The 26,373-nt window shown below is 39.4% G+C and overlaps 1 protein-coding gene across 1 annotated transcript in view; it reads right to left on the bottom strand.

Annotated features, from left to right (window-relative positions):
• The window catches only part of tns1a (tensin 1a), a gene marked incomplete in the record, with an annotated part of 316,275 nt that overhangs the window by 57,667 nt on the left and 232,235 nt on the right, over positions 1–26,373 (bottom strand). Inside the window, 6 exon segments of the mRNA XM_037696307.1 lie at positions 19,060–19,185; positions 19,427–19,492; positions 21,772–21,901; positions 22,025–22,100; positions 22,196–22,256; positions 22,350–22,462. Coding sequence (XP_037552235.1) covers positions 19,060–19,185; positions 19,427–19,492; positions 21,772–21,901; positions 22,025–22,100; positions 22,196–22,256; positions 22,350–22,462 — 572 coding nt within the window.

Genomic DNA, 26,373 nt, shown 5'->3' with positions numbered 1-26,373 from the left:
CCCCCCCCCCCCCCCCCCCAAAAGGAACATGAATAGTCATAAAGTTAAAGGGTTGAAATCATCTTATTTAAATGTTCACAATATGATGCTTTTGATGTGGATCCGATTTCATGATCTTGTCTGTAGTTACAGGAAATAAGGTGAAGTTTTTGAGCTGCACGCATTCAACCGGGACTGCTACGAGATAAATTCAAAAATACTTTATTAATCCCACTGGGAAATTAAATGTTGTAGTAGCTCATTATCCTGGTTTCGTTGAAAAGTTGTTATAGATGCTGATGGCTGTGGGCAGGAAGGAAAATAAAGAATGAAGATAAATTCATTGTGGAATAATTCTTAATTAGATTCCTCAAAATGTATGTTATCTCGCTCTACAAAATTGATTGACAGCTGCTGCTGTTATGACTTCATAACTCTTCATGCCTGTGATGCAAGTCAGACATTTTCATCAGTGATCAGTGTTTAAACAGTCTGCGTTCACCAACATTTTCACTGCACTGAACATCTATGTGTTGATGTTGGGAAATGACTCCAGCCTCCTACTCTAAAAGTTATTGAGAAGGCTGGACATGGACTCTACGGCGGATCTCAGCATTTGCAGTGTGGAAGGACCAGTGCACCTGCAGCAGGTTTTGGTAGCAGGTCATTTCAAATGTGAAAATTATTTTCCCTATCTCAGCGTTCAGAGTCCAGGTTTCTGCAGCACAGAGAAGAACCAGTGTTTCCCTACCATTATACAAGCAGGGTGCCCCGCCCTGCCTACCAAACTGACCGCCCCCACCCCCTCAACAACTACTGACACTGACGTAGCGCTAAGCTAGCGGCAAACAATACAGACGTGCTAGCTAAAATGCTAGGGGTTGTGCTCCAATTCTCTCATGCTGAGCCATCTCCCATCCCTCCCACCCCTGACCCTGCTCGAAAAAATTTCGGTACAAACAGCGCACAACACAGACATGGCTCAGTACCCCCACACCTACCCCGTCGACAAAAATCATGAAAGAGCGCACTGCCAAGGCAAGTAATGTAGGGGAAACACTGCAAAACACGTGCATGTTAAGAGTCTAACTCTGGTAGCCATTGGCAATGATCTGTCCTTCCAAACAAGTATGAGTCTAGCTAGGACATTGGCAGCTTTAGCTATCCTTGTCTTGACCTCTTTAATTGAGTTGTCCTCTGACTTGAACAAAGACCTGAGGTAAGGGAATTCTCTAACTTGTTTGGGTTTGGTCTCCCTGACATTCATTATAATACCAGATGCCATGGTCTTGGTGTTCTTAAGACTAGTCTCCATGCCATGATGACAACTCACAATGTCTAGGTTCTTTGCTTGAAAGGTTTAATCATTGGTGGATCCATTTATAAGGTCTGTATCGTCGGTACAGTGATGATTGCTGATTTTTCTTCTGCCCAGTTTTACAGGGGAATCTGTTTCTATCAGTGCCTCAGCTATGATATGTTCAAAGAATATGTTACATAGTGTTGGCAGTGTTGGTGTGACAGGTGCTTTCCTTTTATGCAAAAGTGCCAGAGGTGTTGCTCATACACCGTCAGACACACACAGCACCTGCCTCTTTACTTTATTCCTTTAAGAGTTCACTTGAGTGTCTCTCGTTCCATTGCAGCCCCAAAGGCAATTAAAACCAAAACTTTTTAACACCTGTGGTTATTGATTTATTAAAAATAGACCGTGCACTTTAAACACTGTTATTGCTGTGGCAAATGGCCGAACAGTGGACGTGACTCATACATGTAAAGGACATTTAACATGAACAGACAGGGTTTAAGATGTATTTCTGTCAACAGAACAATAAAGGAATGATAATGCAAAAGCTAATAATAAAGTTATGGTATGTGGGAGCGTTGGTGCTTGGGAAATAGATGACTACTTAGGAAAATTTTGACGCAATGACTGGTATCACAAGGTATATTTCCAAAAAAAACACATTCTAATCTACACAAACCCTGCGTATATAATTTCATTCCACCTCATGTACCACATGTAGTGAAATGACAATAAACCTACCGGTACTTGAACTTGAATTAGAACCATCTTGGAAGACAGGTTGTCTTTTCTGAAACCTTGGCCATGAAATAAAGTAGGTGATAAGCACTCCGTCAAGGGACACTAGGCTTTTATTCTGTGTTTTGCAATGCACAATGTATCCCAACATTTTGTTCAATAGTTTAAGCAGGACTTAAGATGCCTAGTCATCAACATGGTGACTGTTCATAAGTTGGAGCACAGTACAGTACTTCTGGTTACCAGGAGGAAGGATGTCAGTAAACTATTTTTTGCTGTAGTGAAGCCTGAGGTGGAAAGAGAAAGCCTCTTATAAGGGATAAGGTGACAGTTTGTCATTGAAAAAGGTGTTCTGGTTGGCGTATCAGCGACTGGCACAAGGACAGCTTTTATATTTGCCATGTCTGCCTCTTGGTCTAGCTCTCACCGTCCAGCTGTCACAGTTTGAAGTGACGTGACCGTGTCTATGATTGCTTTCAGGATGAAGTCACCCACCCGTCTGTCTGTCTGACATCTGAGTGGCTGTCATAAAAATCTATCCGTCTGGCTGTCTGTCGGCAATTTGGACCCCCAGCCATGTCTGATTAATGTCAACTTCATAATGACATGCAACAGCGTTAAGCACATCAACGAAATAACTAAATGTAGTGATCTTTTGTTGTTGTTCAGTCCAAAGAAACAAACTGGTCAAAACCTAAAGTTTTAAAGGGACTACTTGCACATATTGGCCTTAAAATGTTGCTATTCCTCAATTCTACTAAAAGTTGTCGTTTGTGACACATGAAAGCTCCTAATTATATATAAAAATTGTTTATTACATTTTTCACTTGAGGACATCGCCATTATAATAGCTCCGGAGCTAATATCCTAAATAATAACTCTAGAGCTAGCTTAGTCAATTATTTATTCTCTTCTCTGTCAACGAGCTCTGGTTCAACTTAAAGAACTGAATGTCAGATAATGTACAAAATAATGGCGCTCGCACCAAAGTTACCCGTCTACGTCATTTATCCAGAATGCCTTGCAGCATAAATAAAATGGTGACGTCCGTGCGTTAATAATTTTTAAATTATAAAAACCAAACAGCCTAGTGTCATTTTATGGTCTTGTTTTTAATATCTGAAGTAAATGTTTATCAAATAAGGTCTATTGTTCCAACTAGTCGGGGATCCCTTTAAAACAAAACAATTAGGATTTATGTTCAAGTTAAAGATGTTTAACTTCCCACTTGGAGAGCTTTTTCAATTCAAAATGGTAGAATGTGGAGTTAATGTTCTAAACTGCATAAGATGTTCCCCTTATTCAGATGATTAGGCTTTATACCCAAAGTTAAAAGTTTTTTTTATTTTTATGAAGACACGTGAGTACTGTAATTTCCGGTCTATAGAGCGCACCTCGCACAGCCATGCACACTAAATTTAAAATAAAACACAATTTTGTACATAAATAAGCTGTGCTTGTGTATAAGCTGCAAGTGCCCACGTATTAATATCAGAAACCATACATAGCTCCTGTTAGAAGGCGCAGCTCTTGTTGTAGTGCAAGAATCAACCACCAGATGGCGTTTCATAGACTTTAGTTTGGTTTAACACACGCACAGACTGCTGATTCTCACAGGTCTTTATAACACCCTGTCTGACTCACGGTTACTCTACTAAATACGGTAACCTATAACCTATTGAACGAACACAAAAACTAGTCTAAGAAGAACAGACTACTGGTAATCACTGGAGAGAACAGTGCTGACGAAGCTACCGCTAAATGTTTTTGGCGGCCAGCTCTTAGCAAAAATTAGTTTATTTAAGTGTACTACAAGTATACTTATTTTACACTAAAAATGAGGAAGTGTACTTGAAGTTTACTTTTTATAAACTTTATTTGATATACTTAAAAATAGTATAGTGAAGTATACTTGGCTAAAATGTAATGTAGACATTACATTAAATGTAAATGTCCCAATTTAGTCTGAACAAGTATTAAATCAGTATACTTTCTAGTACACTACAAGTACATGTGTCTAGTATACTTGATATACTTATACTTAACTTAAAGTATACTTGCAAAAATGAACTTCAAATGTACTACTTTTTGTTAAGGGCTCGTTAGCTAGTGGCTTCTTTTTTTTTAATAAATATAAAAAAAATACATAAATTAGCCGCGTCATTGTATAAGCCGCGGTGTCCGAAGCGTGGGAAAAAAGTAGCAGCTTATACACTGTAAATTATGGTATTTATAACTCCGAAAAGTGAATAAATTTTAAAGTCAGTCTAATTCAAGATGGCCACCACAGTTAAGCAACCCAAACATGGTCATAACTCACATTTCATAGACACTGAACAAAAATGTGGTGTAGTAGTAGCTGAAAGTCATCCCCAATGCATATTCTAAGTTTAAGAATATCCCACAAGGTGTATCTGTGGCGGCCATCTTGAATTAAAGTTGAAAGGCAGCGGGGAGTAAACATTCCTTGAGTAAATGACTGAGTTTAACTCTTTATGTTTGATCGATGCGACCGTTTAAATGTAAATGTACTTTTTACTCTGCAGCTTCTGCCTGCCAGCTTGAAACGGATTTAATAAATTATGTTTTCTAAAAATAAACATATTTCCACTTATTAATCTTTAAACTTTTTAGGGAACAAAAAAAACCCATTACCAAAATCTACTTTGTTCACAGTGGCATGCAAAACTGTGAAACATAGAAAAGGTTATTTGACACCAGATAGACATAAATGCTATCAACAAAAGACAAATGAGATATTTTCTAATAACGATTAGTGAGTTAGATCAAAATATGTCTGAAACCACTGGTTTCGTTTTTCACATTTTTTTAAATAAATGACTGTTTGTTGCTGTGTGAATATTTATAAATAATTCTTGTAATTGAGATCCATTTTAATTCTGAATGACTTCCAGCACAAAACTTGTTCTGCAATTTTTGTGCTATTTCAACCATTCATCTCTCAAAACATTCAGCTCATTCCTGCTGTGACTTGGTTTTTGTGCATTTTTTACTTTTTGGAGAATTATTTTTTTTTTAAACTTTGTGCCATTTTAAACCTTTTACTGCTCATTTCAGCTTTTGTTCTGCCTTTTCTACTAATTTTAACTTTTTATGCTTCTTTCAGCTTCTTTTGGCTAAATTAAGCTTTTTAGTGTGTGAATGTTTATGAAGCACTCACACTGTTATGATCCATTTTTCTACCGTATGTTTTTCAGCATTTTTTTCTCGTTCCACAGTTTTTGCGCTATTTCAACAAATCATAAATCAAAACGTTCAGCTCTTTCAAGACAATCCTGTTATGACTTTTGGTATTGGTGCAACTAGCTTTTTGAAATATTTAGCCTTTTCTGACACCTTTTTCCTCATAGAAAATTAATTGAGCTCATTTTACATCCTTTAAATCTTTAAATGTGTTTACAACCTTTTACTGCTCCTTTCATATTTTGTTCAGCTTCTTTCAGCTTCCTTGTGCAAATGTAAACATTTTTTTCAGCTACTTTCAGCTGTTTTTTCAGCTGATTCTTTTCAACTCTTTTGTGATCCATTTAGATTTTTTCTGTTAACTACAACATTTTTGTGCTTCTTCTAACTTATTTCAGCTCCTTTCAGCTGCTTTATGCAAGTTTCAGCTTTTCTGCTATTTCAGCTATTTTTAAGCTCTTTTTATGCAAATTTTACCTTTTTCAGCTAATTCCACTTTTTTTGCACTTTGTAAAACATTTTTCTGCCTAATTAAGCAAAATTGTGCTCTCTCAACTTCCTTTTAGTAATTTACGCTTCTTTCAGCTTTTGTAGCTACTTTTCAGCTATTTATTTGCTAATATGTTTTTTTTTCAGATATTTTCCACTTTTTTGGGCTCATTTCTGCTTTCAGCCTAATTGGGAAGTATTGTGCTCTCGCCACTTCCTTCTGGTAATCTAGGCTTCTTTCTACCTTTTCAGCTCCTTTTCAGCTATTTTTAGCTAATTTCAACTTTTAGAGCTAATTTCCTAATTTTTGTGCTCCATCCATCCATTTTCTTTACCCGTTTATTCCATTTTGGGTCATGGGGGTCGCCGGTGCCCATGTCCAGCAATCACTGTGCGAGGGCCGGGGTACACCCTGGACGGGTCGCAAGTCCATCACAGGGACACATAGAGACAAACGAGACAACTATTCACTCTCTCACTCAAACCTAGGGACAATTTAGAGTTACCAATCAGCCTAACATGCATGTTTTTGGTCTGTGGGAGGAAACCGGAGTACCCAGAAAAAACCCACGCATGCACGGAGAGAACATGCAAACTCCACCCAGAAAGGCCCCCGGACCGGGATTTGAACCAGGGACCTGCTCGCTGAGAGGTAGCAGCTCTACCAGTTGCGCCACCATGCTGCCTCAATTTTTGTGCTCATTTCTGCTTATTTAAACCAATTCAACAAATATGTGTTCTTTCTGCTTTTGTCTGTTAGTTTAGGTTTGGTCTTTATTTTATCTATATTTCAGCAAGTTTTTAGGTAATTTCAGCTGTTTTTCATAAAGATCATTAGCAATAAGCATTCACACTGCATTTTTGCAGGAAATGCAATTTCTTTAGTTTAATTTTGCATTTTCACTTAAGTTTTTCAAATTTCAGCTTTCTTCTGCTCATTTCATTTTATTTTTGCCAATTTAAGATGTTTAATAATCTATTACCTGCCTATTTCGGCTTATTCTGCTACATTTCTGCCATTTTTCTGCTGCTTCCCACTTTTATTTTCTTCCTTTCAACTAATATCAGCTGTTGAATTTCAACTCACATTAACAGCCTACTTTGAACTTTCAGCCAAAATCACTCAGCAATAAGCACTCATGATGCATTTTCACAGGAAATTACATTCATCTAGTTACAATCGTTAGAATAGGATGTTAAAGGAGGAATTCGAAAAGGAGTACCATAATCTTCGCTGCATCTTTTTGCATAAATTAGCATGACTGTGACTTATACAGCAAAGCATTGTATTTATGTTTTATTTTCCATATTTATAACTCAATTTTTGGCTGAGATCTGACGATTTCATTTATTTGACATGGAAAATATTGAACACTACCATTTTCAGCCACTAGAGGGCTCTTGACTAATATGGCATGCCAAGTGTCTCATTAATAGGTAAAAGTGTCTATTAATGAGACACTTGGCTTGCCATAGAAGCCACCTTCGTCTCGCTCCGGAACTCCAGGAGCTGCATTTCGCCACCCAGGTGAAATGCAACTGATTTGACCATTAAAGTGCATTTATTAAGGAAAAGTTCAACTGAGACACACTTTTACTATAATTTCAAGCAAACAAATAATTGTTTTTAAGTGTTAATCTTGTTAAATTCTTGTTAAAGTCCTCCCGTGCACGCTCCCGCAGCTGCCATTTGGCAGCCCATCAATTTTTGGCACAACACTGTCCCACGTTTCTGGGTTGTCAGCGGTGACGCGTAACAAACGTGACTTATTGATGTTTTTTTCCACTTTATTAAACATATTTCAACTGATGCGACATGCATGGCGGCAAGTACAGTAAGTCCGGGTCCTGAACTTGAACCTGCTGCTACAACTCTCCGTGCTGTCAACAAGAGGTCTAACTCGGAGCTCCTGAAATACACAGACCTGGTGAAAACACTTCATGTATGAAGCTTCACCATTTAAATGCAAATATTTGTGAAAAGTGATTTATACGACAAGAGGCCATATTTTTATTTAAGTTTTTCACTCTTTAAAAGTGAAACAGTGTCTTATTTGTAAATTGGAGTTCTTTCATGAAGCACCAGAGTCCAAGGTCTCTGTGGCCATCATGCCGTTCCCAATCAAAGCCCCTCATAGTTTAGGCGAACCCAAATTGCAGCCCGCTCATAAAATGTTCCACACACAAATTGCTCGCTCCGTGACTCATCTTTTACCGTATAGGAGCCAAACACGCAGAATGCAACCATGTTGTCATGGAAACGCAACAAACAGACAACGCTAACGCCCTTGTCATTTACTTTAAACAAGGACGTATTTTAGATCATGTGAAAGCTGCAAAAAGAAGTCAAATTTAATTACTGTGATTTAATAACGTTTAATTTTTTTTGCAGTTTACTACTTAGTTCAAACTGGAAAGCAAAAGTTGTGATATGGTGTTGTCACACTCACCAGTGTTGTCCTCCAGCTGCTCCTCTTAATGCTCTTCAACGTCTCTGTTTTGTACTGTACTCCAAAGCATAGTCAGCCGAACACGTATTTATAAAAAGAGGTTTAAAACATCATGTTGCCCCTTTAGCCTCGCAGCCTCTCTGTGCTCGGCTCAGCGTCTGTCTCTGCCTGTCTCTGTCCAGCTATTCCAGACATGTTTGAGGGCTCAGCCTCAGCCAAATATGGGAGAAGGGCGGTAATCAGCCTGTGGTGTTGGTGGGCCGACCCACTGTACATTACACCACACACACATCGGGACACACACTCTGCTGGTAAGACGCTGCCTTCAGTGGTTGTTCTCATTTCTCTGAGCTTAAAAGCTCATCATTCCAAAAACTATGTGCTGTTGTAGATTTAGGTCCTGACGATATTCGTCTAGAACTTCTTCAAAAATGGACGTTTTCATTCTGCTTCGATAAAACATTGATGTCCAAACAAGAATGTTGACAATAACAAAAAATAAACTGAAATGATGCTGCACCAGCAGGTAGTGATAACGCTGCCCAGTATGAAATACTATATTAGTATGAATATACAAAGTATTAGTCTCAAAAGTAGTCACACAAGCATACCACGTTTTACAAAGGCGTACTACAAGAGCCAAAACAAATTTCCAAATGTACACATCTCAAATTGCTCATGTAGTAATATTCTGTGAATACAAATAGTCAAATACACAAATCACCTGCTGCGCATGGATCAGCCTGTCCGTGAATGTGTGAATGTGACTTTTGAGACTTTCTTGCCACTCCAGATTCACAAAGGTAATGCTGTGTCCAAGGCTGGTGGAAAGCTGGGACATTCAAGTCTTACCAGATTTACTACGTTACTGAGAAAAGGCTCATTTTTAACTCATACACGTGCATACAGATCGTTTACACGTGTGACTAGTTTTGAAACTAATTTTTCTTAAAATACTTCAAGACCACAAGCATGGCTAGTCCAAATGACCTGACTGAAAATTGTTGGATTGTATACATGGATTATTGAGCATGAACTTTGGAGTTTTGAACCAGTTTGACATGACTGTCGACGAGGGAGAGGGCGTGCCCCGGAGGCCATCTTAGCCCCAACATAACTGTTTGTTTTTCACTTTGGAGTAAGCTGTTGGGGGAGAATCAGTTTTGTTTTTGTGTTTCCTTGACTGATGAAGCCTTCTGGACTGAGGGCGAAACGTCTCAGCACGAAAAAAGAAATGTCCAGATGAACTGACTGAACATTGTTGAATAGAATAGAATAGAATAGAATAGAATAGAATAGAATAGAATAGAATAGAATATACATTATTGTTGGATGGCTAGTCTATCATAACTTTGTTTTTTAAATTCACCATCATTTAACCTTTTTTCTAAAGAAATAAATATTTTAGTTCACAATTTATTTTTTAATGACTTTAGAAATTGGTAACAAGGGCGCCACCAGTTATACAGAATATGCCCATCCAGTGTACCAATGGTGGGCCGATACTTTGATACACCCTCAATTTAATGTCCCTTTGGGATTAATAAAGTATTTAAATATGTATTTTAATAGAACTGAATTGGATACTTCGCGGTTCGACTTTCACGGACTCACTCTTTTGTGGGTTTCAACATCAGATTGTACACAAAACATGACTGGCAGATTGGTGGAAGGTGTCCAACCAGAGCATTGTGGTGAGGTACGGACTGACCATCGGGAGCACCTGGATATTTCCCGGTGACCTGGCCCGCTCAGTGATCACAAAGGGGGGCCCCCCTCCTTTCTCTCTCTGAGGCTGTCTGTCACAGCAGAGCAGAGACACACAACAGGCAGGCACACAACCTGTTGTGTGTCTTTTCTTTACTGTGACATACAGCCTCAGAAAAAGAAAGGAGGGGGCGGGGTCCATCTTTCCCCATCACTACTGCTCAGGAAGCTTCAGTGAGGCGGATATCTGAGTGAGCTGCATGGATTGTTTATCAAGTGCGACCTGAACCGAGCCTTTGGTCTGGCCCCTCAGCGATCACTGAGCGGGCCAGGCCACCGAGAAATGTCCCAGTGCTCCCAATGGCCAGTTTGTCTCTGGGAGTCTTTCAGTAGCCATAGCATTAGTCTGTCTGTTTTCTTTCACTGTTTTTAGAGTGTCTGGAACATAACCTCCGCAATAAACGAGGGACTACTTTATTAGGTATATCCATGATTATGACGTGTTGACTTTTTAACTCATCACAGTCATGGATACACGTGTCTATTAGGTATATCCATGATAGTGATGAGTTGAAAGGCCAATGTTTTTTTTAATAGTCTGAGAAAGTACAAAAGATGTAAGAAGCTATTTAGACAACATGAAAACAAGAGAACTAAAAAAAGCATCAATTTCTCTGCTGCAGGTTGGAATTGGCTGAATGCCTTTAGAGTGTGCAAAATAATGTGCTACTCAAAAATTTGATTTTAATGGTCCATTAACACACAATAACTAAGCACTCAAAAACCTGTTGGTGTTGTCTGACCTCCATTTAACTAATATGAGCTAACTAGAAAGTTCCTGGAGAAACTTTGACGGGGACTGCCAGGGCTGGCCCAAGGATTAAGCAAACTTAAGTGGCTGCTTAGGGTCCTGGGGCCACTAGGGGGCCCACTGAGTGGAATTAAAATTTTTTTTTAACTAATGATTTCTATATGATTCTATTTAATATTTTACGTTTATCTTTTGCAAATTGTTGCATACATTTATATAGTTTTAAGAACTAATTATTCAACTTTAAATTAACTTTTTTAACCATTTACGTGGTTTCGAGTAATTGTTAATTTACATTATTTAAGTATTTCCTTGATATTTTATATTTTATTTTATTTAGTCTGTTTTTGGACAATTTAATTTATTTTTATGCATCTACATTAATTTATCTGTTGTTTGTTGTTGATCTTGCACCACAAATTATTTTGAACATTACTTTTGCAGTTCTTTGGAACCAACGATGATAAACCAGATGACACTTTTGCTGTAAAATACATTGCATACTGGTGGGGTTTTTTCTTTCTCCTTTTGTTACTTTTAGTACAGGATGACATACATATACATAGGATCATGTAAACAAGGCTGTCAGAGTTGCAATGAGTTTATGTTAGGTGGGTGAATGATCTGATCATCTGACTGTTGATTGCACTAATCCACATTATTAGCAAAAATAGAGGGCCCCAAACCAAATTTTGCTTAGGGCCCCATGGAGGCTTAGGTGGGCACTGGGAACTGCCATGCTGCTGCTGATTTAAAATTGTGATTTGACAGTACTGTGTGTTGGCGTTTGCTCTCAGCTACCACTAGACCAAATTTGAGCTAAATAGTTCTCAAAATGGCTGCATTATCATAATTTTTCCTTTTTTGCTAAAGCAGCCATCTTGAATTTTTTTATTTGGATCCAGTATGTGATAGGGAATGTTCTCAACTATAACCTCACCAAATTTCAGCTCTGTATCTCAAAGAATGACTGAGTTATAGTCAATTTTGTGTTTGCTGCGGTAGCTGTGGTAGCCATCTTGAATCAAAATGGCTCCAAACGTTAATCAGTTCTAGACATTTATTTGATGATTACTTTCTGTGAGTTTCAAACAAATCCAACAGTGCGTTTCTGTTTTCTTCAGGGACCTCTACACGCTAAGTCATGTGACTTGACAGTAGGGCTTTAACAGACTACTAGAGTAATCTACACATCGATTCCTAGGACATCTCTTCAGTTTTTAAATTTCACGTCGAGTATTCGTGGTGACGTCATTACATCGCCGTTACGTCATGTGTCACGTGATCTGCACCGGCGCGGGCTACAAAATGGATTCCTCCAAGCAGACGGATGAAGTGGAGCAGGCCCAGTCTTGGCAAACAGGTAGAAATGCATCAGTAGTATGGAAATATTTCACTAAAGATGAATCTTCTGGTTCATCTACCATAAGGAAACAGAAAATGAATCAACTTCCTGACTGTATGAAGCTCGTTGCGAACTGGTGTTACACCATATTCGGTGATGACCATATATTGTGACCGTAGGGGGCGGTGTTGCATGCACTGCTGCAGGTCACAGAATATGGTGTAACACTGGGTCCAATCGACCGAACCAGAACCAGCTTCCTATGACCTTGTTTCACAAACAAAAAGCAAAAAATATTAATCTATAAAAAAAACCTATAAACATATTAATCTCTAAAACTAAACCTAATGCGCAGCACCATCGACAGTGGTGCGGGGTGGTCGTCCGCCCCACTGTTTTTAGTTTCATTTTTGACGTGCTGCACGTTTCTTTCACTTTAGCAGCTTAATAATAATAACTAATAGTTTTGGTTTTCCTGTGACTTATTTACAGTATGATAAATGGTAGGAGCATAATATATGCTCCCAATGATTTATTGGTCTTTTTTTCAGGTAAATAATAAATTACCTTTTTTTGCGGTTTTATTTATTTATTTATTTTTGCATTTTTAGATTCTATGACATCATCAACTACTCGAGTTCTACTCGACTTTTATTATGTTAATGTCGAGTTTAAAAATTATGTAGTCGTTCAACCCCTAGTTGACAGCAGCAGTTAGTGTGAGGAGTGTTCTCTCATTCATTTCCTATGTGCAAATATGGCATCTTTGTTAGCAAAATGCGTCACCATGGTAACTCGAAACACCAATAAAAGTAAGAGCACACATCACGGCGCCAAGCCGGTCGTTTTGATATAACATTTGTTGGGGTACACGTTGCAATTTGGGCTGCATTAAAGTTGACGGAAGAGTGTATAAGATATAAATAAAGTTAAGAAACCCAAATTGGGCGGATAATAATAGGTGTCTGCGTATACTATGCAGTCCCCAATAATGACCTGGCTATCATATATAAGTGGCTAATTCATGTTAGCAAAAACATATCTTTAGTGTGGCTCAAAGAAAACTCATTTATTTATTTAACATGAATGTAAAGTCCTTTAAAAAGTCTGAAAACCATAGGAGTAGCGTGATGCTACTCAAATGAGCACGTGTTGTAAACACAGGGATGAATTCAACCTCTCTGACTTTGTGCCATGATGCAGCAACCTTCCAGACATCACAATTTGTTTTCTTTTGTCTGCTTGCAGTAGCATACAAGCCCCTCAGATGTCTGAACAGCGGCCTTTTGACTCCTCTGACCTTCGGGTCGACAGCTGCTTCCAGAGCGCGGGGGTTGTCGGTGGAACAAACGCAACACACACAACTCAAGATATGCTGCAAAACCATCCGCCACACACAACTTCAGTCCAACACTTGAAAGCTAAGGATGCTGCCCTGTCCCGCTTCCCATGCACTTGTTAATCAGAATGAAACTCGCGCGATTTCATGCTTCTTAATCACGCAGAGCCGCTCTAAGTCTTTAAGCCTGGGTTTCCAAGGTCACCGGTTAAAAATGGCAGCAGGAAAGGCTAGCACAAATACATTCAGACTATCGCACCCATGGGACAAAACATTAGTTTAACGCCCAGACAAATAAACAGGTTGGAATTCTTTAAATGATGCCTGACGAGTGATAGCTGTGCTCTGAGCTGTCGTGTGTAAAAATAGGCTCTTCTCTCAGAGACACATTCATTTAGCACTGGACTGTTGGTATATTTTACACTTTGACATATTCTCACGATTACATAACGCTGTTCTTCAACCCGACTGAGTCGACAGTTTAAACATGTTGAAAAGAGGCTTCACATTAACGCAGCCCGAACCACAACATGTACCCCCACAAACGTTATATCAAAACGACCGGCTCGGCCTCGTGATGTGTGCTCTGACGTTTCTTGGCATTTTGGGTTACCATGGTGATGCAATTTGCAAACAAACATGCCATTTTTCTCATTGAATAACACTGATAGGACTCAGCTGCTAACTGCCACAGTGAGGTCACATGACCTAGCATGGAGCGTTCGCTGATCAAAGCACTGATTAACGTTTGGAGCCATTTTGGTTCAAGATGGCTGTCACAGCTACCTCAGAAAACTCAAAATTGACTATAACTCAGTCATCCTTTGAGATATTGAATTTGGTATGGTCGTAGCTGAGAGTGAGCTGTTTTACATTCCTGAAGCTAATTAAAAATCCAAGATGGCCACTTTAGCTGAAAGGGGAAAAATATGATAACTCAGCTATTTCTAATCATATTGAGCTGAAATTTGATGTAGTTGTACCTGACAGCGATGCACAACACATTCTGGTTTCAATTCTAAAATTTCAAGATGGCCACCAAATCTAATTTTTGATGGCTATAACTCAGAAATTTTTAGAGTGATTCAGCTGAAATTCGGTGTAATGGCAGCTGAGGAAAATCCATAATAGATTCTGATTGCAAATCAAAAATCCAAGATGGCTGCCTAAGCTAAAAAAGGAAAAAAATACAATTAATTAGCCATTTTTATAGATATTACCGTATTTTTCGTCTTAAAAGTCATACCACCATATAAGTCGCATTTGTCCAAAAATGTCTAATAAAGTGGGAAAAAAAACATAAATAAGTTGCGTCACCTTATAAGTCGCATCTATTATGCGTCACCGTTGATGTGTCGCGTTTGTTATACGTCACCGCTGACAAACCGGAAAAATGGGCCGGAGTTGTGCCAAAAATTGATGAGCTGCCAAATGGCGGCAGCGGGAGCGTACACGGGAGGGAGGACTTTAACAAGAGTTTAACAAGATTAACACTTAAACACAATTATTTGTTTGCTCAACATTATAGCAAAGGTGTGTCTTAGTTGAACTTTTCCTTAATAAATTCACTTTGATGGTAAAAAAAAAAAGCTTAATTTCAAAAATTGATTTGTGGCTGCGGCAGCACGGTGGCGCAACTGGTAGAGCTGCTGCCTCTTAGCGAGCAGGTCCTTGGTTCAAACCCCGGTCCAGGGGCCCTTCTGGGTGGAGTTTGCATGTTCTCCCCGTGCATGCGTGGGTTTTCTCCGGGTACTCCGGTTTCCTCCCACAGACCAAAAACATGCATGTTAGGCTGATTGGTAACTCTAAATTGTCCCTAGGTGAGAGTGAGAGAGTGAATGGTTGTTTGTCTCGTTTGTCTCTATGTGGCCCTGTGATGGACTTGCGACCCGTCCAGGGCTTACCCCGCCCCTCGCACAGTGATTGCTGGACATGGGCACCAGCGACCCCCGTGACCCAAAATGGAATAAGCGGGTAAAGATAATGGATGGATGGATGGATGGATTTGTGGCTGCTGGAGCGCGCAGAGGGAGGACACTTGCTGTGGCAAAATGAAGCTCCAGGAGTTCCGGAGCGAGACAAAGGTGGCATGATATGGCAAGCCAAATATCTCATTAATAGGTAAATGTGGCCAAGTGTCTCATTAATAGGTAAAAGTGGCTATTAATGAGACATTTGGCTTTGTATGGCAAGCCAAATGTCTCATTAATAGCCACTTTTACCTATTAATGAGACACTTGGCTTGCCGTATTAGTCAAGCGCCCTCTAGAGGCTGAACATGGTAGTGTTCAATAGTTTCCCTGTCAGAATGAACAAAATTGTCAGATCTCAGCCAAAAATTGTTTTATAAATATGAGAAAACAAAAACAAAACATAAATTAGTCGTTTTGGACTGTAAGTCGCAGGACTTGATAATTTATGCAAAAAGATGCGACTTATAGTCCGAAATGTAAGGTAAGCTGAAATTTGGTGTAGGGGTAGCTAAGAGCAATGCCCAATAAATTCTGAATTCAAATAAAAAATGCAAGATGGCCATCAAAGCTACATTTAAATGGCTTGAACTCTGCTATTTTCACACATATAGAGCTGAAATTTGGTGGGGCAGCTGCGGCTGAGTGGTTAGAGCAGTTGTCCTCCTATGTGAGAGTTGGAGGTTTGACTCCACCAGCAGTCACATGTTGAAGTGTCCCTGGACACTGAACCCCTCATTGCCTCTGATGTGCGTCTCATTGGTGTATGAATGTGATAAAGCTCTGATCAGTCTTTGTAAATAAATAATTGAGTGCTGTAGGAATGGGTCAATGAGGGCACAGATTGTAATGGAAAGTGCTTTGAGTATCTTGATACGATAGAAAAAGGCGCTATATAATTACAGTCCATTTTACCATGTACTAAATCCAAATCAAAAATCCAAGATGGCCACCATAGCTTAAAATAAAAAGTGAATATAACTCATTGATTTTTTTGCTGTGTTGAGCTGAAATTTGGTGTGATGGTAGCAGAGAGTGAACCACAACATAATGTACTGTCAATTTTTATGAATGCAACATGGCAGTCCCCGTCAAAATTTCTCCAGGAAGGTTCTAGTTAATTTTATCATCCAAAACCTGCAAAACTCTTGATCCCGTGTCCATCTAAACTGGTAAAAAGACACTATGTCCCTGCACTAACTGCACCCTAACACCCGGCTTCTACGTCCAAGCATAACAGCACAAAAATTGCAATTAGAGAAGTGACTAAACCAGCCAAGAGGTTTTCTTTTTTCCTTCTTCTGCTGAGTGCTGAGAACACTGCTGCCCAATCCATTAGGATCAAACTTGCAGTCCTGGCGATTCCCACTGACCTTCCTGCAAAACAACGATTACTGCAGCGATTCTCAGGGGACGTGTGTAGAAATGAATTGGGCCGTTGCGAAGCTGTTTAAAAATATAATAAATACCCCTCTTGTAAAATTGAATGCGGCACCAGAAAGACTGCCAAGTCCCTGACTTGACGGAGCTCCCGTTTGTGCTGATTTTACAGCAGCGATTATGGATTTCATCACAGAGAGAATCTGAAGGGACTCTTCAAGACTGTCAGACCCAGGGAAGGTTTAAAACTCTAAACCAGGGGTCTGCAACCTTTACAACCAAACAAACCATTTCTGCCACTTTAATCACTAAATAAAATGTCCAGAGCCACAAAACCGGCTACAACTGTGATCATCAACTAGTGGCCCATGGGCCACTTCATGTTTGTTAGAGGTGGCTTTCACCGGCCAGTGAGGGTGAAATTACAAAACTAAAAATATCTAATTGTTAATACTTATTGATATTTTTGACTTTTAAGACAAAAGAAAAGACCAGATTTATGTAAAGAAGTAAAACATATATACCGTATTTTTCGGACTATAAGGCGCAATAAGCGAAACAAAACAGTCAGATAAGTCAAACTTTATTCATGTCATTCACAATAACCACATAAAATAGTTTCAAGGTCAGTAAGCACAACCAGAATTAATACACAAGGCTCACTGTCGATTTTTGAGAAAATTAAAGGATTTTAAGTGTGCCTTATAGTCCGAAAAATACGGTAGTTGTGAGTATAAGTAAGTATAAGTACATCAGTTTGTTAGTTATGTAATAGAATGTAAAGTATATAGCATGGTGTAGCCAACATGTTGTACTCCGTGTATTTGTACCATAATTCACATATTTGAAAATGACAGAAAAACAGATGAAAGTAGTCCTTTTTGCTGTTGGTATTAAAACCAATAAAGTTCAGTTTTGTGTTAGTTTTGGTCAAAACTTAAAAGAGTCGCTGCAGAGGACCAAAGGACCACATGTGGCCCCAGACTCGCAGGTTGCCAAATGTCTGAAAATACAATTTAGGAGACTTTTAAAGTACTAAATTCCTATGTATTCTAAGTATTGTTTTAAATATCCAGCTTGGATATATTCATTTACCTTAAAAGAGAAAAAATAATAATTTTTGACCATAACACCAGTGGTGCAAAGTTTAAATTCCCTGGCGCTTATCACAGAAACACAGGAGGTGGGCTCACTCTTGTGGGAGCTGGATGTTTCAGTTTACAACCCCCAACACCCCCCCTGGTGAGAGGGTAGCCAGTTGCAAGTCGACTGACGCCCCCCTATTTCTGCTGCGGCTATTTAAAGTCAGAGGACGAAGAAACGCGTTGGCGTCTCTCTAACCTGGACGTTTTAACTGCAGTGACATGTTGAATTTCATTCAGGACCACGTCAGTTCATTTACACGTCACTTTTCTATTCCCGCACTGTTTGAGTACTTTTCAAACAGTGTATGTTTATTAATAAATTAAGCACTTTAGGTCGTTAAGATTCATTGGGTCAGAGCAGAGTTACTACGCTGGACATCTGTTTTGTCTTTCCAGCACCGTTTGAAGTTTGTAAGAAAGTCTTTATATATAACCCACGTCATTGTTTAGTTTGGATTCTCGGGTTTCATATTGTCAGTAATCTGGATCGTGAAAGCAAAAATACCGTAATTTTTGGTGTATAAGACGCTACTTTTTTCACACGCGTTGGACACCGTTATACAATATTGCAGCAAAATTAAGTACTTTTTATAATATTTGCGTCCTGCTCCCAGGCTAACAAGCTTTCTAGCACCAAAACCATTTACCAGGAGCTTCATTGCACCTTTGTCACAGAATAAATAGATTTTTTTAAATGGTTACTGCATGCTACAGTACATGAGCCAACACAAAAAAAATCACAAACTAGTACCAATAGGCTAAAAAAAAAACCCAGACTAATCACAAAAACAAAAAACCAAACCTGTATGGTAAAACAGCTAACTGAAATGATGAACAGAGAAAAAATATATTTTACCCATAATCCCACTCTGTGATCATGTGACTAGAAGTCAGCCTGAATGACCAATGAAGTACCGCACTCTCATTGAGTCACGAGGACCCTCCCCTGTTTTATTATTTTTTATTTAGTATGCGCCGCTTATAGTCAGGTCTGTTCTATAGACCGGAAATTACGGTATTGCTTTTATCATTTTCGAACAGCTTTATTTGTCTTTGTTTTGTTGCTCTCAGGAGGTCTAGATAGACTTTATTAATTGTATTAAAGTCAAATCACCAGCTCTAGAGTGTGAATTTACAAAGTATAATAGTGTGTGACTGAAGACAAGCTGTCTCTTCAAATGTTTGTGAGGACGTACCATGCTCGATTTCACCTGGGCCTTCACAGTGCTGATAGAAGTCGTCGTACGAGTCCCAGCGGATCAAAGGATCCTGGGTGTTGTAGTCCACAGAGACGCTCGGACCGTTCTCCAGGTGACCAAGACCTCAGGAAACACAAAGATCTGGTGAATACCATGGTTCTCACACACATCCAGGGTCATTTTAAATACACAGTCATTTGTTTTATGTTGTTTGACAGGATGATACGGAAAAGCGACATTAGGGAACAAAATACTGCGGGTGTTGAGTTGTACAAAGTACAAAGGACTTCTAGCCAAATGATTTACACAAGTAACTTCTTTACTAACTTCAAGCCTTTGTAAAGTTAGGAACAAGCTGGAATACCTTTGATTTTTTCAGGTCCGTAGGAGAAAACGAACTCCACCTTCCCATATTCTGGGAACCTCTCATCTGTATAAACAAATGTCTTTTAGTTGTAAAGAAAAATGTACAAAACAGCAGAATTCATCTGAACCCATTTCAAGGATCTCATGCTTTTTCCTTTTCTTACCACTGTTACGTACAATAAGTAATTAAATAAACTAAACATGTTTTTTTTGCTCATCCAAAGTGCTTTAACCTTATGTTTTCCATACCATTTTTTTAATCACTCAGTCTTACTGTAAATGAATGCTGAACTGGGTTTTGCCACCAGAGGACCCTGTTCTCCATGACATTATGGGAAACAGGCGTCCTCTGCTGCTGCACAAACAGTTGTATTGAGGAAAAAATCAAAGTCAACACTACAAACATTCAAGCAGAGAAGGCTTTGGTTGCGTTTTGATCTATATGTTTAAAATCTGTTCATGTTTAATTCTAGTTTAGTAAAATTACGTTCAACAAAAAAATTTGCCACAGAAACATCCAGGTTTGTCTTAGGTCTTAAAGGGACCACCGACTACTGACTAAACTAAAACTAAACTAACTAAACTAAAGACTGAGAATTTTTCTGCACTTGGAGGTTACACAATCTGCCACTTTTCCACAAAGTACAAGTGTCTGACCAAGGTTGCTCAGAGGTTGGCACTAAGATTCAAACCCTGAACCCCCGACGTTCTCACACAGTTGTGCGACTTAACCACTGCACTAACTCCCAAGATACCATGGGACCTCTAGATCCAGACCCACAAACAGGTGATGCTTAACCAACCAAGGTTTGTGGTGGTCGACCAGCAAGAGAAGAAGGCAGTGGTGACAGATGTGACTGTAACCTCAGGAAGAAGGAGCGCGAGAAGCTGGAGAGACACCGATGGCTGAAAGAGGATATATAAAATTTGTGGAAAGTCCAAGTGTCAGTAGTCCCAGTGGTCATTAAAGTGCTGGGTGCTGGAGTTGGAGTGTCTCCAACAGATCCCAGGGACAACCTCAGTGATCTCTGTCCAGAAGAGCTCAGTCCTAGTAACAGCTAAGATACTGAACAGAACCCTCAAACTGCCAGACCTCCGATAGAAGACACACGTTTGGAATGAAGTGGAACCACCCAAAGGTAAGAGTAGGGCAAGATAGAAGTTTTTTTTTTTTTTTTAAATATATATATTAGTGATATATTTATAGTGGCCTTGAGCTCATGCTATTAGGTTTGGAGCTAACACCAAACCTATTTATTCTGGCGCTAATGCTATTAGCTTAACAGCTAACGCTATTAGCTTTGGAGATAACTCAACTAGCATCATCGAGAGGAGCCAGATGAGGTGGTTCGGGCATCTGGTAAGGATTGTCCCTGAGCACCTCCCTAGGGAGATGTTTCGGACATGTTCGACTGGGAGGAGACCCTGGGGAAGACCCAGGATAAGCTGGAGTCTCTCGGTTGGTCTGGGAACGCCTTGGAGTCCTCCCAGAATAGCTAGAAGAGGTGGCTGTGGAAAGAGATGTCTGGTCCTCCCTACTCAAGCTGCTGCCCCCGTGACCCAACTTCGGAACAAGCAGAAGATAATGGATGGATGCTGTTAGCTCAGGAGTTAATATTATTAGGTTATTTATAGCATCATAAATATTAGTTTTGGAGTTAACATGAAAGCTGAGTCATTTCTCCAGTCTCTTCTCGGACAATGCGCTCTGGTTAAAATTAAAAGCTGAACATCAGATAGTGTAAATGGACTGCAATTATATACTGTAGCACATTTCTATCTTATCAAGATACTCAAAGCTCTTTACACTGCAATTTGTGCCTTCATTTACCCATTCATTTACCCATTCATACAGCGCTCTACTAGATCTTTACAAAGATTAACTAGTGCTTTATCACATTCATACACTGATGAGATATACATCGGGGACAATGAGGGGTTCAGTGTCTTGGCCAAGGACTCTTCGGCATGTGAATGCTGGTGGAATCGAACCCCCAACTCCTGCATTGGAGGATGACTACTCTAACCACTTGGCCACAGCCATCCCCATGTCCAAAATGAACATTCAAGCTGAATGGAGTGTGCACCAAAGCAACCTGTCTACATCATTGACCCAGAATGCATTGCAACTTAAACAAAATGGTGATGTCCTTGAGTCATTAATTATTTTTAAATTACAAAAATCTGAACAGCCTACAGTATTTTTCCAGTCTCATTCTTATAGCTAAAGATCCGTATATTGTTTATCAAATAAGATCCATAGTTCCAGAGAGTCAGAGATCCCTTTGAAAACGTTTTGTTTCGTTGTTGTTTTGCAGATTTTGGTAGAAAAAGAACCAATACCTTTGAAGGTTTCATCAAGCTCGTTCTTTCCAAAAATCACTCCGAGGTCGTGGATAGCACAAGTGTGAAACTGCACCCTGAACACCACGTCTCGGGTCGAGTTCCTGTACTTCTTGTGGTAACACTTCAACTAATTAAAAGGAAAGAAATAAAACCTCAATATATTTTATCAGTCAGTTTGATATGCCTTGGTTCTATAATCAAGAATCCCAAGAAACCAATTCAGTTTAAACAACTTTTATCAAACTCGTACCAAAATATCTCCTTTCAGAAGCAGTCCAGGTTCAATGGTAATACAGATACTGGTGTTGCTGTCTCCTTGCACATTACTGCCATAACAGACAATAAAACCTTTAAAATCCACGTGCTTTATGGTGTTCTTTTTCCCACAAACCACACTGAACTGAAATAAAAGTTTCCATACTATATTCCTGATGTATAGACTGGTTGCATTGCCTGGTAGATCTTCAGGAAAGGACGGCAACCTGCGAAGACATGGAAACAAGAGGCATGATAAAACAAGAAAAGGTGAGTTTGCTCTGCAGATGTTTGTAGTGACAAAAAGAAGAAAAACAAACCTCCTTTGGATTCAAAGTTGGGTATGCCGTGCATGATGACATGATGCAAGAAGAGAGGCTTGTTGTTGATTTTAATATGTCCGGACAGGAGGCCGTTAAAGTACTGGACGTATCTGCATTCAAAAAAAGAGAGCTCCTTTTTAAATCCAATATATGCCCAAAATACCTTTCAAATTTACAACTGTCTTAAACTGTGTTCCTGTAAAGAGCCCTGAGACAACTTTGTTATGATTTGGCGCTATATAAATAAACTGAATTGAAATTGAAATTGTCTTGGATGAACCATTATTTTTAATATTTTACAAACCAATAATAAGTCCCTGAAAGAACAGCTCTCATTTAGGATAAAAAAGAATTTGGGGACTTTTTGAGTGAACAATGCCATTAAAAGGAACTTCGACCAGTTGGAACAATAGATCTTATATGATAAAGTTACTTCCATTAAAACAAACAAACAAACAAACAAACAACAAAAAAAAAAAAAACAATATCATAAAAATACTGTAGGCCTTTTTAGTTTTTATATCTAATTTTTTTTTTTTTTTTTGACACACGGATGTTGCAATTGTATTTGCGCTTCAATAAATTTTCAGAGTCAGAGAGAGTGTAGTGGACTAGGCCTACGTCAAAACTAAGTCTAAGGTCAAAACTCTTGACCTTAAGAACCTTGTGGGACAGAAGCTGTCATTTCATGTATTTGAATCCATAAATACAGGTTCACCCATCCTGAGACTTTCTTTCTTGAAGATTCAAGTGAAAAGAACACTCTCTTTTTATTATCATTACTATTTTACAAATGTTGATAATCAAAGTGTCTTAGTTCAAACCATTTTAGATGTTGCAGTGAACTAATCAATTTTATTAACTGAGTAATGATTTTTATTCTCATGCAAAGTTAGAACTCATGTTAAAAGCTGTTACAGAGTTTATGCATTTTCTGATTTCTGCCTTTGAATGAGCAAGTGTGTGCGTTTCCAAGGTTGGAGTCAAACGAAAAACAAGTTGTTATGTTAAAACTGTCATGTTTTAGAATCCTCTCAGACGTAAATATAGATGTTTTGCACCTGTTTCTGAAACACGCCAAAACAAAACTCTCTCTGTCTGTGAGAACATTTCTGATCAGTCTCATAACAATTCTCGCTGTCTCTAACCTCTTACGTCACAAAACACACCCCGTCTGGTCGTTTCTGACCAATGAACAACTCCCAAAAGTGAACCGGGAAAGAGTCTTTAAAATGTCAGTACTTCCTGATCTACTGAGAGTTCTAAGAGTTCTAAGAGTTCTAAGAGTTCTGGAGTTCAGTAGTTGCTAGAGTTCGGTGGGAGTTTTCTGCTGGAGAGTTTTCTGCTGGTTCTGCTCGAGTTCTGTCGGAGACAGGATGATCCTGACATGACAAAAGCTCTTCCGAGTTCCATGGGATTATAACTATCACTAGCTCTACTTCTGACGAGCTACAGCCACAATCAGGAGACGCTGGACAGGTAGCGTTAACGGAACTCCATATCTGCTGATGAATCTTCAGAAAGGTAATGGATCAAGTTTCCTACCAAGCGTACCGATGGAGAGCTGAGTTCTGATGGAGAGTGTCAATTCTGGTGAACATTCTTCCCCTCCCATACCATCTTAACTCCCTCTAAACTTCTTTCATCTCTAAACTTTTCTATCAAGTAGAAATTCTTCCAGATATTTAGAAATGTCTGTGTAAAGTGCTTATTCACATCCGTGTGGGTAAAAGATCATAGTTGTACAGTTTTATAAATGCCTGTGGTGCAGCAACGGAAAAATCATGGCCGTATGATTTTTCCTGAGTGATTGCTTTGTTGTTATTTTCATAATTTGCCAAATTAATGTAAATGTTTGATGTTAAATTTGATTCTGTAAATAAATGACCGCATTCATTTTGATGGGTCAAATATAAATGACGTCTCACGTTTGCATTTCCTTAAATTCAATGCACGTTTTATTCAGTCCAGAAAAATGAGGAACCCGCGTTAAATGATGAATATATCCCAGCATCTGTTCATCTACAAGAGTCAGAATCAGAGTCAGAGATTCTTTATTGTCATTCGCACTTCATGTGGTACATGTGGTGGAGCGAAATTATGTACACAGGGTCCAGTTACATCCAACAATAAAATGTATAAGAAAAACAGTAATAACATCTAAGATATGAAATAAGAAAAACATAAACTAAATATACACTAAGCACTCATAACATAAAACATTGAACATCAGCACAAACATGAACATGAGTCTGTGAACATGAACATTGAAATTGAAATGAAATTCTGCGGGCAACACGGTGGTGCAACTGGTAGAGCTGCTGCCTCTCAGCGAGCAGGTCCCTGGTTCAAATCCCGGTCCGGGGGCCTTTCTGGGTGGAGTTTGCGTGTTCTCTCCGTGCATGCGTGGGTTTCCTCCGGGTACTCCGGTTTCCTCCCACAGACCAAAAACATGCATGTTAGGCTGATTGGTAACTCTAAATTGTACCTAGGTGTGAGTGAGAGAGTGAATGGTTGTTTGTCTCATTTGTCTCTATGTGTCCCTGTGATGGACTTGCGACCTGTCCAGGGTGTACCCCGCCCCTCGCACAGTGATTGCCGGACATGGGCACCGGCGACCCCTGTGACCCAAAATTGACGAAGCGGGTAAAAGATAATGGATGGATGAATACATTCTGCATAAATTATGTAGACAGGCTGCTTTGGTGTGAGCTCCATTATCTGATGTGCAGGCTTTAAATTTAAACCGGAGCGCATTAAATAGAGAAATGAGTCCGCTTTCGCATTAGCTCCAGAGTTAATATACAGTAGTCCCTCGATACTTTGCGGTTTGACTTTCGAAGACTCACTCTTTTACAGGTTTCCAACGTAAAATTGTACACGACACACGATTGGAGATGGGGAAAGACAGACCCTACCCCCTCCTTTCTCTAACTGAGTCTGTCCTCAGAAAAAGAAAGGAGGGGGTGGGGTCTGTCTTTCCCCATCATTACCATTCAGGGAGCAGGGATGAACAGATCACATGAACAAATGCAGAATATCAGAGAAAATGCTTAGGTGGAAAAATAAGAGTGAATCAGTTTTTTTAAAACTGATTAAAAAAACTGAAAAGACAGTAGCTGAGTGCGGCTCACTCAGGTATAAGACAGAGCCCCCCCCCCCCCCCCCTTCTCTTTCCGAGGCTGTCTGTCACAGCAGAGAAAGAGAAAGGAAGGGGCCGGGTCTGTCTTTCCCCATCATGTCCCAGAGATACACAACAGGCAAGTGCGCAACAGATAGCCTCGGAAAAAGAAAGGAGGGGGTGATGGGGGTCTGTCTTATACTTGAGTGAGCCACACAAATGGCATGGATTGTTTATTTAAAATAATCGAGCGCAACCCAACCGAGCCTTTAGGAATGAGAGCAAGAACAAGAATGCTGGATACTTTAGGCACGGGGCGATCAGAAAAGTTGGCAAGGAGGCAGAGACTGGGGAGCGCTTAAGAAGTGCAGCGCACAGGTGCAGCAGGAGGGAGATTAGGAGCGACACAGGTGAGGAGCATGAGTGTGACTGCGGGGGAGAAGTGGGTGTGGCAGGTGGCAGATAGTGGAGATCATGACATGCTGTGCTCTAATAGAGCCTTTACAGTTAAGGACATTACAAGAATGTGGGAAGGGTTTATAAAGCCTAAAATACTGTATATATAAATACTGAAATAAATATAACGTCCTTACTTTGCAGATTTTCACCTATTGCGGTGGTATCTTGAAGGTAACCTCCACGATAAGTGAAGGACTATTGTATTTCAGAAATGACATATATTTATAATGTTAGAGCCAGAGCTAATAAATTAAACATCACAAGTTGATAATTTTTTGACTATTTTGACCCATATGTTGTGCATGAGGACTAATATAAAGTACAATTTTATTGTCACATTACAACTTTTTTGCCTTGACTGTTTTAGCCTCCACTACAACCTATGTACGTCATTAAGTTTGTTTTCTCAGTCATCCAGGTATATAACAACAAAAAAGGTTG

Source organism: Nematolebias whitei, chromosome 23, assembly GCF_014905685.2.
Source record: "Nematolebias whitei isolate Nwh7 chromosome 23, NemWhi1, whole genome shotgun sequence".
NCBI lineage: Eukaryota > Metazoa > Chordata > Actinopteri > Cyprinodontiformes > Rivulidae > Nematolebias > Nematolebias whitei.
The sequence above is the reverse complement of the archived record's forward strand: the minus strand, read 5'-3'. Positions and strand labels throughout refer to the sequence as shown.